The sequence below is a fragment of the Solea senegalensis genome, linkage group LG18, assembly GCF_019176455.1.
Source record: "Solea senegalensis isolate Sse05_10M linkage group LG18, IFAPA_SoseM_1, whole genome shotgun sequence".
In the NCBI taxonomy this organism is placed as follows: Eukaryota; Metazoa; Chordata; class Actinopteri; order Pleuronectiformes; family Soleidae; genus Solea; species Solea senegalensis.
Window position 1 is genome coordinate 12,163,797 of NC_058041.1, and position 13,455 is coordinate 12,177,251.

Consider the following 13,455-nt stretch of genomic DNA (forward strand, 5'->3'; position numbering starts at 1 on the left):
AGAGAGGAGGTGCCTTTTGGGGTGCGATGCTCTGAGAGGAGAAGGTGTGTGTTTGTGTACTGATGCAGAAATTCTGTTTTGTCCTCGGAAAATGTGGCACACTGGGAGGACAGTCCTGTTTGTGTTACCTCTGCGTGTGTGTGTGTGTGTGTGTGTCAGTGGGCTGCTGCTCTGTTTGCAAGCACTTATCTGATGTGTGGTCAAATCTCTGGGTTGCCATGTTTGTGATGGGAGTCATAAGCTTTTGTTTGTTCCTTCCTCCCATCGGCCCCATTAGCCTGATGTGTCTTCTCTCACTGACTCACTCAACCTTTCTCTCTCCCTCTCTCCCTCTCTCTCTCCCCCTCTCTGTGTAATGTGTGTGGTGGCAGGTCGTCCGTACATGTGGCAGCAGGGTGGGTGAATTTGCTTACGAGGACAGCCTGCACTGTCTCCTGTCATATTGACGTGGCTTCTTCTTTTTTTCCCCCCCTTCTCTTTTTTTGGCGCACAAACTGCAGCTGAAATCACCGAGTGCTCTGTTTCACCCGCCCCTCCTCTCCCCTCCCCTCCCCTCCCCTCCCTCGTCGCTCCTCACTCAACCTAGAAGTGCTGTGAATCATGAGAGGAGGTGGCTGCCCTGCTCTTTGATTGAATCCACATTCCCTTCCTCCTGTGACACCGCAGAGAGAGAGAGAGAGGATAGAAGGAGGCAGAGGAAGTGAGACGGAGAGGAAAAGTCTTTTGTAGTTGGCATGGTACAAAAACATACACTGCAGATGAAAAGCACATGATTCGATCAAATGCACTCTGTGGTAGCTACCTAAGTGTGAGGTAGGTAGGAAGGTGGGAAGAAGGGAAGGGCTGTGGATCATCTGCAGGCCCAGAGTGAACCCTAGTGGCCAAGAACAGCAGTGACTCGCTGGACTGAAGCTGATCTGTTATGATGCTGCACAAATGTGCCTCCTCTTGTTTGATCCTGTGACAGAGATCATATTTTTAATCAAAAATAAGCTTCTTATTTTAGATCCTGTCTATACTTTGACATCTACGTGTGTGTTAAATGAATGGTGAGCAGAACACATTTTACAGGGTTTGTTTTGTATTTTTTTTACAGTTCCTCAAATAAGTATAAGCAGTTCCATTAATGGAATATACACTGTATATTAAACCATATAGAGATTAGATTTAGAGGACTGGATAGCTTTAAATTAGCCTCAAAAGACATAGAAACACTAGCAGATAACTTTTCAAAGAAGTCGCTCAAAGGACTACTGCATTTTCTCTTCATTTATCTTTTTTTGATTCATTGATACCATCAAAAATTTGCATGTACTTTTTCAATAACTAAATAAATAAATAGTGGAAGAGAAACATAATCTCTGTGATACTGTTGCGCTTCTGAATATGTGTATAATGTAGTTTGTTATGTTGAAGACACAAACGAGTCCCATCATAAGCAGAATTATTTCATATGTGTAAAATAGTAATAATCAAACTAGCAAGGTGGAAAAATGTTCATTTTAGAAGCTAAAATGCTCTGAATAAGAAATAAATCTAACTGAGGGTCTTAACTTTTTCAAATGTCTTATGAAATGTCTGAATGACTTGAGAAAAATATGCAATATTGATATCGCAATTTGATTTTCGCTATTTTTTCCAAGACAAGCTTCAGCTTCAAGCATGTTCCAATGCTATAATGTGAAATAATGACATTATTTCCAACGTGTACAATACATATCCCGGTATATGATTTATTTTTTATGTAAACACTCGATAAAAGAACTAATAAACTGCAGCCTTTACGATTTGCTTATTGATTGGCGTTAAATTACTCAGCACCAGGTTGTTTCATGTGTACATTTGAGGTCTGACATTGTACACACTGTTTGTTTTAGAGGTACCTCAGTCAACACACACTAAAAAACTGCACACGGTTGTCTCTTTTCAATCAGGTCATTCCAGTTTTGCTCAGAAGCCTCTGTTCCTAAGTTGTTGTTTCATCTCCCTGCTGCTTTCACACAGTCCATTTTTGCAGTGTTTGCAGTGGACGCCTGTTACCTCTGCAGTCATTTCACTCCAGAGCCTCAACAGCACTGATACACTCTATTTTTTTTCCCTCCTCTTCCAGCTCTACTGTCCTCGTGGTGTGAGGAACTGGGACGCCTCCTCCTCCTCCGTCACCAGAAGAACAGGCAGAACGAGCCTCCGGGAAAAGTGCCCATGCAGCCCCCCATGAGCTCCATGAAGCCCGGCCTCTCACACGGGTCAGTGTTCACACTGCTGCACTTTTTGGCATGTGTGCGTTGTGTGTTTGTGTGTGTTGGAAGTGTGAACAGACAGACAGACAGACAGGCCGGGCCCTCGGGGAAAGCCCTTCTTGTCCACGTGAAGAGCAGCGCTCCTTATGGATCAGTGACCAGAGAAACTGCTTAAGCAGTCAGTGAGGAGCGACAGTACTTCCCACACTTCCAGTAGATGTAGTTAGTAAACAATGACCCACAATTCTAAATACATAACTAAAAATCCATCTATTCAATCAAGTCAAAAACAACCAAATGTTTAAATAAACACAAATCATACATAGATTAAACATCCACAACTTCAGATTATGTAGACCAGGAGTGTTAAACCTACAGCCCAGAGGGTCCAATCCGGCCCACAGGATGAATTTGTAGAAAATTTATGTGAAATACTTTATTTTTCAGTTCCAGATACCTGTGACTAAATATGTTATGCATTTGTAGAACCACTGTGATCTCTACGTTGTAATGCACACATGTAAATGGTAAAGTGAGGCACAATATTGTTGAAATTGCACTTATTTTTTCAAGAAATTTCAGGTTGTTCATATTATGTATTTGGAGTTCTTGTTGTTTATTGGTTAATGATGCCATTATTTTAGTGGTACGGCCCTGTATGTGGCCCCTGAACTAAAATGAGTTTGACACCCCTGATGTAGACAATGCCCAAATTTCCTTGCTTCATCTCTTGTGCTTTTACAATCTTCCTCATAAATGCTTTGTTTTCCCACATCACTTCCCATCTGCAGTCATGCTTACAATGACTAATCAAATACTGGACGTGTGCCGTGTCATGGGAGACATTCTGTTTTGCCTTCATGTCGTGTTCCTGTGTGTTCCCTGCAGAGATGGGTCCTTTCCCTACGACTCAGTTCCCTGGCAACAGAACGCCAATCAGCCTCCAGGTTCGTTGTCTGTGGTGACCACAGTGTGGGGCGTTACCAACACGTCTCAGAGCCAGGTAAGCTAGCGCGTCTCTGAGTGGACTGCGTTAAATAAAAAATCATATTTCTTTAGTTTTTTTAAAAAAAATGTTGCTGCCAAAGGCTTGTCATCAGGAGGTGGTTTTCATTTTTCTCCAGGACATGTAAGTGTTACGTAATGGAAAACTGATGTAACTCTAAACTAATGCATACAATGTTAGGTGTGGCTTCTTCTAAATGTTGTTGTGGTGTAATGTGTATATCCATAACTCCTTTGTGTGCTGCAAAGTTTTCTGTGGTACTAGTTTTGAGACCAGCACTTTAAATGTTTCCATACAAAATCTGCTTTTTGTGCCACATACTGTTTAGCTTATGGAGTTGAAAGGAAAAAGTTAAATATAACTGAACATGTGCCACATATTGTGAGTTGAAGGAACACATTTCAACAATGTCATATGCCTGAAATGTATGTTATTCCTTGGCAGCAGTGACGGTTATTCTGCTTTGAATCTGGATAAATGTGTTCACTGTTAGTTCCACTGGTGAGAAGTTAAAAGATGCATTCATTTGACTTCTTTTGGACGTGGCGGTGATCAGTGTGTCCGTCTGTTCTAAACATCTGAATTATAACAAGTTTGTTCCTGGAGCAGAATTAAAATCCTTATGGAATATTTTCAACAAATATTACAGCAATGTTCATAATGTAGTGATGTGGTACCTGTTCAAACTTTTAAGTCACATTTAAGAATTCAAGGCAACACAAAAACACAATTCCCTGCATCTTTCTGGGTGTTAAAACTTTAGATCAACCAAAACACTTTGTCCCCTTATTAGTCTTCATCAGGGTCTGAGAAACATCTAATCAAATGGAATTACACACCAGACACAAGAGGCATCCGGTTTCCCAGTTGTCGTCTGGTACTCAGCCCATAGAGGGCGCTAAGATACAAACTCCTCCTGTATGTCATTCAGCCAATTTGGGATTCCGTATTTGCCAAATGGCAAATGTCACCGCTTCATTCCTTTCACGTTCCCTGGCCATCAAGGGAATGACTCTCGTTCTCCACACTGATGCCTCTCTCTATATATATCTGTGTCCATCAGGTATTGGGGAATCCTATGGTAAACAACAATAATCCCATGAATCCTGGCGGAAACCCAATGGGCTCGGGTATGTCCGGCAACAATCCAGGGATGAACTCACCACAGTTCCCTGGGCCTCAGCAGCAGTTCCCCAGCAAAGGCAACTCCAACCAGGGCTACATGCAGCAGGGCATGTATGGACGACCCAACTACCCCGGAGGAGGGGGCTTTGGTGGAAGGTAAGTGGACAGTGTATGATTGTTGGTTCTTGCAATCATTGAGATAAATCCTGAGAAGTTCATTTCTAAAAAGCGGTTTCTTGCTATCACAGCTACCCAGGAGGGCCCAACGCAGGACCTGGTGGAATGGGCATCCCTCCGCACTCTCGTCCTCCTTCAGACTTCACCCAGCCGGCTGCTGCGGCTGCCGCCGCCGCGGTTGCAGCAGCCGCCGCCACTGCAACTGCCACTGCAACGGCAACTGTAGCTGCCCTGCAGGAAACCCAGAACAAGGACATGAACCAATACGGACCGGTAGGTCATGAAACGCATTAGTGATGTCACCTTTGTGTGCATTTGTCATCGCACATTAGTTAGAAGTCTGTTTGCTCCTTCCAGTTCTTTCCTTTTATTAACAGTGGATTTAGGCTTATTATTGAACATTGTTCATACTGAAAAATTATCTCAAATGAGTTCAAATTGAGCCAAAATGTACACCAGTTATTAATAATAAAGAATAAATAATTAAAGCTGCAATGCATAACTTGTGGTGATTCAGGCCTGACTTAGGGAGCATTTGTGGGTTCCTTTAAACAATAGAATTCACTCCTGAAACGTTTCTTTGACACTGAAATCCACCGCGTTAGCACCTGTTTCACTTTACTAGTGCAATGTTGACGTTGCATGCAAACATTTTGTCTTCCAGATGAGTTCCTCTTTCCAGATGGGACCAAACCAAGCGTACAACAGCCAGTTCATGAACCAGCCAGGTCCCCGTGGTCCACCATCCCTCCCTGGAAACATGAGCACAGGCATGAATGCGTCCAACATGAGTGGGCCCCCTATGGGAATGAACCAGCCCAGGGGCCAAGGCATGGGGCCTTTTGGGGCCCATGGTCAAAGGATGCCCCAGCAAGGCTATGCAGGACCTCGACCTCAGAGCATGGGTATGCAGGGCATGAAGAGACCGTACCCTGGGGAGGTGAGTGAATATGAGTTCCACATTTTCACTTGAAAGACATGCATCCTTATCCTGCTGTATGCTGAATATGCATTTCACTTCTGCATGTGCAGCCAAACTATGGTGGTCAGCAGTATGGACCAAACAACCAGTTCCCTAACCAGCAGGGGCAGTACCCCACACCCAACGCCTCCAGGCCGCTCCCATCCCCAAACTACCCTGGGCAGAGGATGCCAGGACAGCAGCTACAGGGCCAGTACCCACCACCCAGCGGTGCCATGGGCCAGTACTATAAGGTGCATAGATTTTCCTTCTAATGTTCAGGTCTAATTGCAGAGTGTTATGTTTAGGTGAATTGTGTCATAATCTCACCAGTCAAAGACTCCTTTAATACCAGATTTCATTGCATTTTAATTAGAAGGAATTCATGCAGGTTTTTCTCTGACATTAGTGACTTTAGTAGGGATGCAAGACCTGGGTGAAAACACTAATTTCTTCGTCGTCTGCTCAATTCTTTGACAGTGACGCAAACTCTGGCATCATCTCTGAATGTTAGCATAGCCATTAGCCCCATTTTTATTGAACCTTACTTCATCTAATTAGGACCTTAAAATCATTCACTCACTGTTGAGTTCGGATGAGGCACGGACGTTAATGATATAACATTGTGACGACTGTAATAAGTCCCAGTTCACGCACGAATGGTGCAAGCGTAAAAAGAAAACACTGACAATGTACACATATACATCTGCTAATTTCCTTAAAGAGGCTTAATATGCTGCCATTTTGTTTGATTTGGAGGAGGGAATAATCTCGGTAATATTGTTTCATGAAATTGCAGCAGGAGCCACCTTTTAATGGACAAACAAACAACTTCTCTGGAAGTGGATATCAGTACAACCAGGCTAATATGAATGGGGTAAGTCCATTTTTGTAGCACGTGTGTTTCACACTGTCTCGCACTTGACTTGTGTCAAAGTATGATGTATTAATGAATTGTTTTCCTTTACAGCCACCCAGACCAGTGGGGAACTATCCACACTCTCCAGTGCCAGGCAACCCCACCCCTCCAATGACTCCAGGAAGTAACATCCCTCCATACCTGTCGCCAAACCAGGATGTGAAGCCGCCCTTCCCTCCTGACATCAAACCAAATATGACCGCTCTCCCGCCGCCCCCAGGTCAGTAACTTTTAAACTTCTGTGGAGGAATGTGTGATTTTGAAATGCGTGATTGCCTCACTGGTGTTTCTTTTTCCCGCCCAAATAGCCAACCACAACGAGGAGCTCCGCCTGACGTTCCCTGTACGAGATGGTGTCGTCTTAGAGCCTTTTAGACTAGAGCATAACCTGGCTGTCAGCAACCACGTCTTCCACCTACGGCCCTCTGTACACCAGACACTCATGTGGAGGTAAGACATGACTCAATGCAGGCTGTATTTTTAGATAGTCTTACCAGATATCCTAATGTAAATAAAATACTTTTTCCCTCTTTCAGTAACCTCCATGTAAACGCTTTTGCAGTCTTCCTTTTGCAGTTCTAGGTCTCGTAAATTACTTTACAACAGCCGATGTTAAATATCGTAAACACCAGCTGTGAGTAAAATCAACACGAGTGGTTTCATTGGGGATTTCTCTTCATTTTTTAACAATCGTAGTGATTGTAAAATAGATTTTTTCTGGAGAGAAAGAGAGTTTAAGCCAGTTTGTCGTATGCTGAGCATATGAACAGACCATATTAAATATGGCAGCTCGAGTTATTTGTAAAAACAGTTTGCAGCTCTTTTCCCTTACAGAGCTCTAAACACACTTTATTCATTTGTTTTTTTCTTCTTTTCTTTTCTTTTCTTTTTCTTCCCAGATCGGACCTGGAGCTACAGTTTAAGTGCTATCATCACGAAGACCGCCAGATGAACACCAACTGGCCGGCATCGGTCCAAGTCAGCGTCAACGCCACGCCGCTCACCATCGAGAGGGGCGACAACAAGACCTCCCACAAACCCCTGCACTTGAAACACGTATGCCAGCCGGGAAGGAACACAATCCAGATCACAGTCACTGCCTGCTGCTGTGTGAGTACAAAAATCTCAAAAAATAAAGAGGTATATAAATCCTGACACAAAAAATAGCTGTACATATGGCGAAACATTAATAAAAGCATTACACTTGTGCAACTGAGGAGAATGCTTGTTTAAGTGACGGCAATATTTGTCCCCACAGTCGCACTTGTTCGTGCTGCAGCTGGTCCACAGGCCCTCAGTTCGCTCTGTCCTTCAAGGCTTACTGAAGAAGAGGCTTCTGCCTGCAGAGCACTGCATCACCAAAGGTATTCAAGAAAAAAACAACAACAAAGTCACCCTCTGCACCCTTCATGTTCCTGATCACGCTCACACGCCGTTATTCTGTCCCTCTGCTTTAAAGTGAAGAGGAACTTCAGCAGCGTAGCAGCATCGTCGGGCAACACCACGCTCAACGGAGAGGACGGCGTGGAGCAGACGGCCATCAAGGTTTCCCTCAAATGTCCCATCACCTTCCGACGAATACAGCTTCCGGCGAGAGGTCACGACTGTAAACACGTTCAGGTACGCGACACGGGGACCAACAAAAACACACTGGGAGTCAGGAATATGATGCATTCAGGGAATAACAGACTCTCTCTTTTATGTCTTTCTTGCAGTGCTTTGATTTGGAATCATATTTACAACTCAACTGTGAGCGGGGGACATGGCGATGTCCTGTATGCAAGTAAGTACATCCAGTTTAGAAACCTCGCAGTATTTGCCCTGTTTAAAGTGGTTCACCGTAATCTCTCGCAGTGCTTTAAGCCCTCTCTCTCTTCTCTCATTAGTAAAACAGCATTGTTAGAAGGACTTGAAGTGGACCAGTACATGTGGGGAATCTTGAACGCCATCCAAAAGTAAGTCCACGCACGATAAAACACATTTGCAACGCAGATACCATTCCTCGTGTCTGAAACATTTGCTTCCTTCTCTATGTCACCAGCTCGGAATTTGAGGAAGTGACCATTGACCCGACATGTAGTTGGCGGCCTGTTGCTATCAAATCTGACATCCACATCAAGGAGGATCCAGACGGACCACTGGCGAAGAGGTTTAAGACTATGAGTCCCAGCCAGATGATCATGCCAAATGTGATGGAGATGATAGCTCAGCTCGGCCCTGGACCCTCGCCGTACCCGTCTCAACAAGGGAGCAACAGCGAATACAGCAGCCAAGGTAACCAGGCAGTCACTGCACAAAACCTCTCCAGCAAGCTTACAAATAATCTCATTAATTGTGACACGTATACTCATTTATTGATTGATTGATTGATTTTGTTTGCTAGGCAACAGTTACCACGGGAACTTTGATTTCCCTCACGGCACCCCTGGTGGTACATCCATGAATGACTTCATGCACGGCCCCCAACTGTCTCATCCGCCTGACATGCCCAACAGCATGATGACGCAAGACAAGCCACTCTCACACAATATGCCTGACTCAGTAAGTTCTATATATATATTTTTTTACTTTTATTTGACTTTTACAACCTTGTAATAGTTCATATCATCTTATTTGCAATGCAATTTCCACCTTGGTAAAGACTTCATGGTCGCAAGTTCAACTCCACCCCTGGCAGGTTGTACTCAATTCCCTTGTAAGTCGCTTTGGATAAAAGTGTCTGCTAAATGACATGTAATGTAATGTAATATAGTAATAGCTTGGTAATTACAATCACTTGCTTGGATTTAATTTAATTTAATTTAATTTAATTTAATTTAATTTAATTTAATTTAATTTAATTTAATTTAATTTAATATTAGCAATTACCATATTATTTAGTTGTAATTGATCCTCCATTATGTTACCAGAAAAAAAATGATTACCACTCAGGGTTAGGGTTATAATACTTATAATACAGCTAAGCTTAACCCTTTTTTGTGATGTTACAACTGTTTAACCCTAGAAAAAAAATAATGAAGTTATCATAATTATTAGGGATGGAGCGATACCACTTTTTGTGTCCGATACAACACTGATATCACAAACTTCTATCTAACGAGTATCTACAGTGATTTGAATCAGTATCGGACCGATACTGACTGATACCGATTCCCATCTCTAATACTTGTTAGAGCAATAAATAACAAAACTGAATGTGTCCCTCTCACTGTGCAGATACCTCACTCTGCCAGCAACGACCCGTCACATGGTCCACTGCAGCAGAGCTTACATGCGTCTCCACACCCTGGGAGCCAATCAGGGCAGCAGCTGCACCACGGCGGGCATCCGCAGCCCTCGCGACAACCTCCACCTCCTCAGCAACAGCAGCAACAGCAACCCGGCCCCAACAGCCATCCCCATGGCGACCTCACCTTTAACCCCTCCAGTTTGGACAGCCAAGCTGGTTCGGACATGCCCGAGCCATCTTTAGACGTGAGTCCTAACATACAGCTGATATTATTTTAAAAGCAGATCTTTATCATTCTCCGTTTACTGAACAAGAATCGTGTCGCTCTTCTTCTTCACAGCTTCTACCAGAACTCGCAAACCCAGATGAGCTGCTGTCGTACCTGGACCCCCCCGACCTCCCCAGCAATAGCAACGATGACCTTCTGTCACTCTTCGAAAACAACTGAGGCGATTCAGACACACACACAAACTTTTTCTGACTGCCTGCAGTTTCCCTGAGAACCCGGAGCGGTCGCTCAGTACTTGATAAACACAAAGATGCACTCCCTTTCTCTTCTTCCTCTTGTACAGTTTTCATTCGCCAGCGCAGATTGACTGAAAGAGGTTCAAACTCAAACACACAGTGGGAAGCTCACCCCGCGGCGATACCTTTGAACTGTGCAGCTATACTCAGTTGATTTTTTTAATGCCACACACATGTGTATGTGTGCACATTAGAAACACATTGTAGCATTTTCTTTTTTTATTATTATATTTTGTTTCCTTTTGAGAAGAAAAAGGAATTAAGTGTAAACAAAATTTAAAACAAAAAAAAACAAAAAAAAAGAAGAAGAAAAAAAAAAATACTTGCGCTATCTGGCCAGTGTGCGTTATGTCCATATTGTTATTCCAATCTGAGAGGCCACAGCTTCCTGGTGTCACAGCTCCATTCCCCCGACTGGTCTGGTTAGTCGCAATGTTTTGTCCACCACACAACATCTAAAAAGCACAAGAGATTTAGGCAATGCAAAAAAAAAAACAAACAAACAAAAAATATACATCAGTGTGTACAAATGAAAATCAGTTAGATCCGTGTATATCTGTCCTTGTCAAAAAAGTTTTATAAAAACAACTTTTGCTCTTCTGGCAAAGAGTTTTGAGAGTGATCGGCTTCCACTTTGTCTACAATTGTGATACATACATATTTTTGTCAAAAAGAGATCCAACCCTGCTTTTCACTCGTGTAAGGGTTAACAACTGGAATGGAGAAGATTTTGGCCTCACTAAAAACAAACAAACAAAAAAGGTTTATATTAGATAACAAGAAGAGCATATGTGTGCTTCTACATATTGTATAGTGATCATCCTCCTGTACAGCGGAGTGATTTGGATGGAAATGAAAAGATTAGGCTCCTTCTGACCATTTACTGCTTCCTGCTCTAACTCCTTCTGTGCCCCTTTGCTCTGCATGAGCCCCATTGTTACTCGGGTCAGCAATTTTTGCAAAGTTGCATCTCTTTCCCTGTTAAATGATGTGCTGTTTCAGTAGTCTACAGAAGTGCATGTGTGCCAAGCCCTTGTCTAGTGCTGTTCCAAGTGGTTTTAAAAAAAAGAAAAAAAGAGAGATATAGTGTGTTTTTTCTCAGTTTGCTGTTTCCACAGCGTTTCCTTTGTTTGTTTGTTCTTGATTTCTGTCAGATTTAGTATGATTTATTTAACACTAACACTGAAGGGATAATGCCGACATCAGCGATACATTTATCATGTGTTTGCCAGATATACGGTATTATATATTTTTGTTGTTTTTCTATTATTTTTTTTTTTTTGTCGCTGCATAATTAAAAACTATCCACAAATTATTTGGGAAACTACGCAACATCACCAAAGTTAGAGAGATGAGAATGGAGATGTTTGTGTTGATTGGTCCTGCGTTAGACTGTGTGTGTGCGTGTGTGTGTGTGTGTGAGAGAGAGTGTGAGGTAATATTGATTTCAAAGATATAGGAGAGGACAAATACAGTTTATCCATCACTGCTGTTCAAGAAGTGTTTTTTTTTTAAGCAGTATTGGTGCCAACATTTAGCCACGTTTGTTTTCATTTTCACTTTTTGAGAAGAGTGCTGTTCAGTATGCAAATGTATTATTTTTGAAGAAAATGCTATTGTACTGTAAATATCATTGTGAATATTTTTGTATCATCTTGGTAATATTTGTCCTTTGATCATTAGTCGTCCAAACGTAACCACATTTGCTCCAGAACTCCCATCTGACCACTGACTCTGTTTGTAACCAGCGTACGGCGGCTGCCTCGCCACCTGTCCAAACATCTCATAAGCTATTTCCTGCAAGTCATCGTGCTTTCTCGTCACTTTCCTCCCGGTGTACTCTGTCTTGCACTTGTCCAGTATACACAGTTTTCCCATCTTCCATGTGGTCTCCTGTCGAGGTGGATCGTGTCGCATCATTTCATGTTTCAGACCTTAAGCTCAGTTTGAAGCAATATTTTTCTTCCATGCTCAGATGTGTTTGAATCAAAAAAAAGAAAAAGGAAAGAAAAAGGTCACTGTCGTGTACTCATGAATATATGTTCACATTTTTTATCAGTGAAACCAAACAGTGATTTAAACAGTGGTTTAAAAAGATGTGGTATCAACTGGCTTTCAGTATATTTAGTGAGCTATGTGAATATCATAATTGTTGCTAATTGTCAATACGCAGTGGTATTTTAAAGATATATCACCACCATATTTTAAAGAAAATCATCATATTGTTTATATTTTATAGAAAAATGAGACCATTTACATTTTTTATCCCATTTTGTTTTGGTAAATTATTTTGTACTGCTTTTCTTATGAATCTGTAAGGCTAGAAATCCAATTTCTTTCAATTTGCAGCATTTGACTGATTTAACCACCCCCTGATTTGTGTCAGCGTTATTTTAAATGCCTTTTACGAAATATGATTTGTTCCACTTCAGCACACTGACGTTTCCCATGCAGACATCACGTTTTGAAAGCAATTCACTGTTTAAAAAACAACAACAAAAAACAAACAACTATCCAAATTGAAATGTTTAATCCATCCCACTGAATCCACGATGCTTTATTTTGGTCTTACTTTGAAGTGAGCCACTTCAGTGTATTAGGCAGCACCCCGAATCTGTAGTTGCACAATCATGATACAGGGCCATTTTTCCCGGGGGATGTTGTTTTAAAAATAAATGAATAAGTTCAAAAACAAACAAAAAATACAGAGAGGAAGGGCACGTCTGTCACTCTGGCCTGGAAAAAGGATGCTGAGGGCAAGGCTAGGTCAAACGTCCCAAGAATGCCTGTATATATGTAAATGACTGTAGAGACATGTGAACAGAAATGTATTCATTTTCCCTGGGAATGTGCATTGTTTCTTCAGAATAATAAAAAGCTTGCAACCCCTCTACTGGAAGTGGCTGAATATGGAAAATGAAACTTGTTAGTTAGTGTCTGTGGGTATCTTGGCATTTTGCCTCCCCGTAATATACTTTCACCTATTTTTTTTCCAAGGGGAACTGAGACAGCTATGTAATATTTAGCCTAAGTGTTCTCGTCTATCACTTGCATACTCTTGAGATGCTAAAGCTTAAAAAGAAAAGAAACCCAACAACATCAAGGTTATGGAGAAAATCACTTTGTGGGGTAGGAGAGAGGAGGCAGGAGAGAGGGAGGGACGAGTCCAGAAGATTGTAAACAAATCCATAGTTTGTACGATTTTTGATATCATGAACAGCTGCAGAAATGATCTACAATCTGAATCATGCAATGTGGCCATTGTCTCTATGT

At 42.1% G+C, this 13,455-nt stretch overlaps 1 protein-coding gene across 4 annotated transcripts in view; it reads left to right on the plus strand.

Moving 5' to 3' along the window:
- The window catches only part of LOC122759041 (zinc finger MIZ domain-containing protein 1-like), a 112,638-nt gene extending 99,563 nt beyond the window's left edge, over nt 1-13,075 (plus strand). For 3 of the 4 annotated variants that reach the window (XM_044013513.1, XM_044013514.1, XM_044013515.1), the window contains 18 exons: nt 2,111-2,246; nt 3,129-3,243; nt 4,310-4,527; nt 4,620-4,821; nt 5,213-5,488; nt 5,581-5,763; nt 6,309-6,386; nt 6,480-6,648; nt 6,737-6,878; nt 7,328-7,538; nt 7,687-7,792; nt 7,888-8,048; nt 8,144-8,211; nt 8,315-8,383; nt 8,470-8,702; nt 8,812-8,969; nt 9,645-9,902; nt 9,998-13,075. In XM_044013513.1, coding sequence (XP_043869448.1) covers nt 2,111-2,246; nt 3,129-3,243; nt 4,310-4,527; nt 4,620-4,821; nt 5,213-5,488; nt 5,581-5,763; nt 6,309-6,386; nt 6,480-6,648; nt 6,737-6,878; nt 7,328-7,538; nt 7,687-7,792; nt 7,888-8,048; nt 8,144-8,211; nt 8,315-8,383; nt 8,470-8,702; nt 8,812-8,969; nt 9,645-9,902; nt 9,998-10,105 — 2,891 coding nt within the window. In that variant the 3' untranslated portion in view covers nt 10,106-13,075. The other variant, XM_044013516.1, reaches the window with a different exon arrangement.
- The last annotated feature ends 380 nt before the right edge of the window (nt 13,076-13,455 follow it).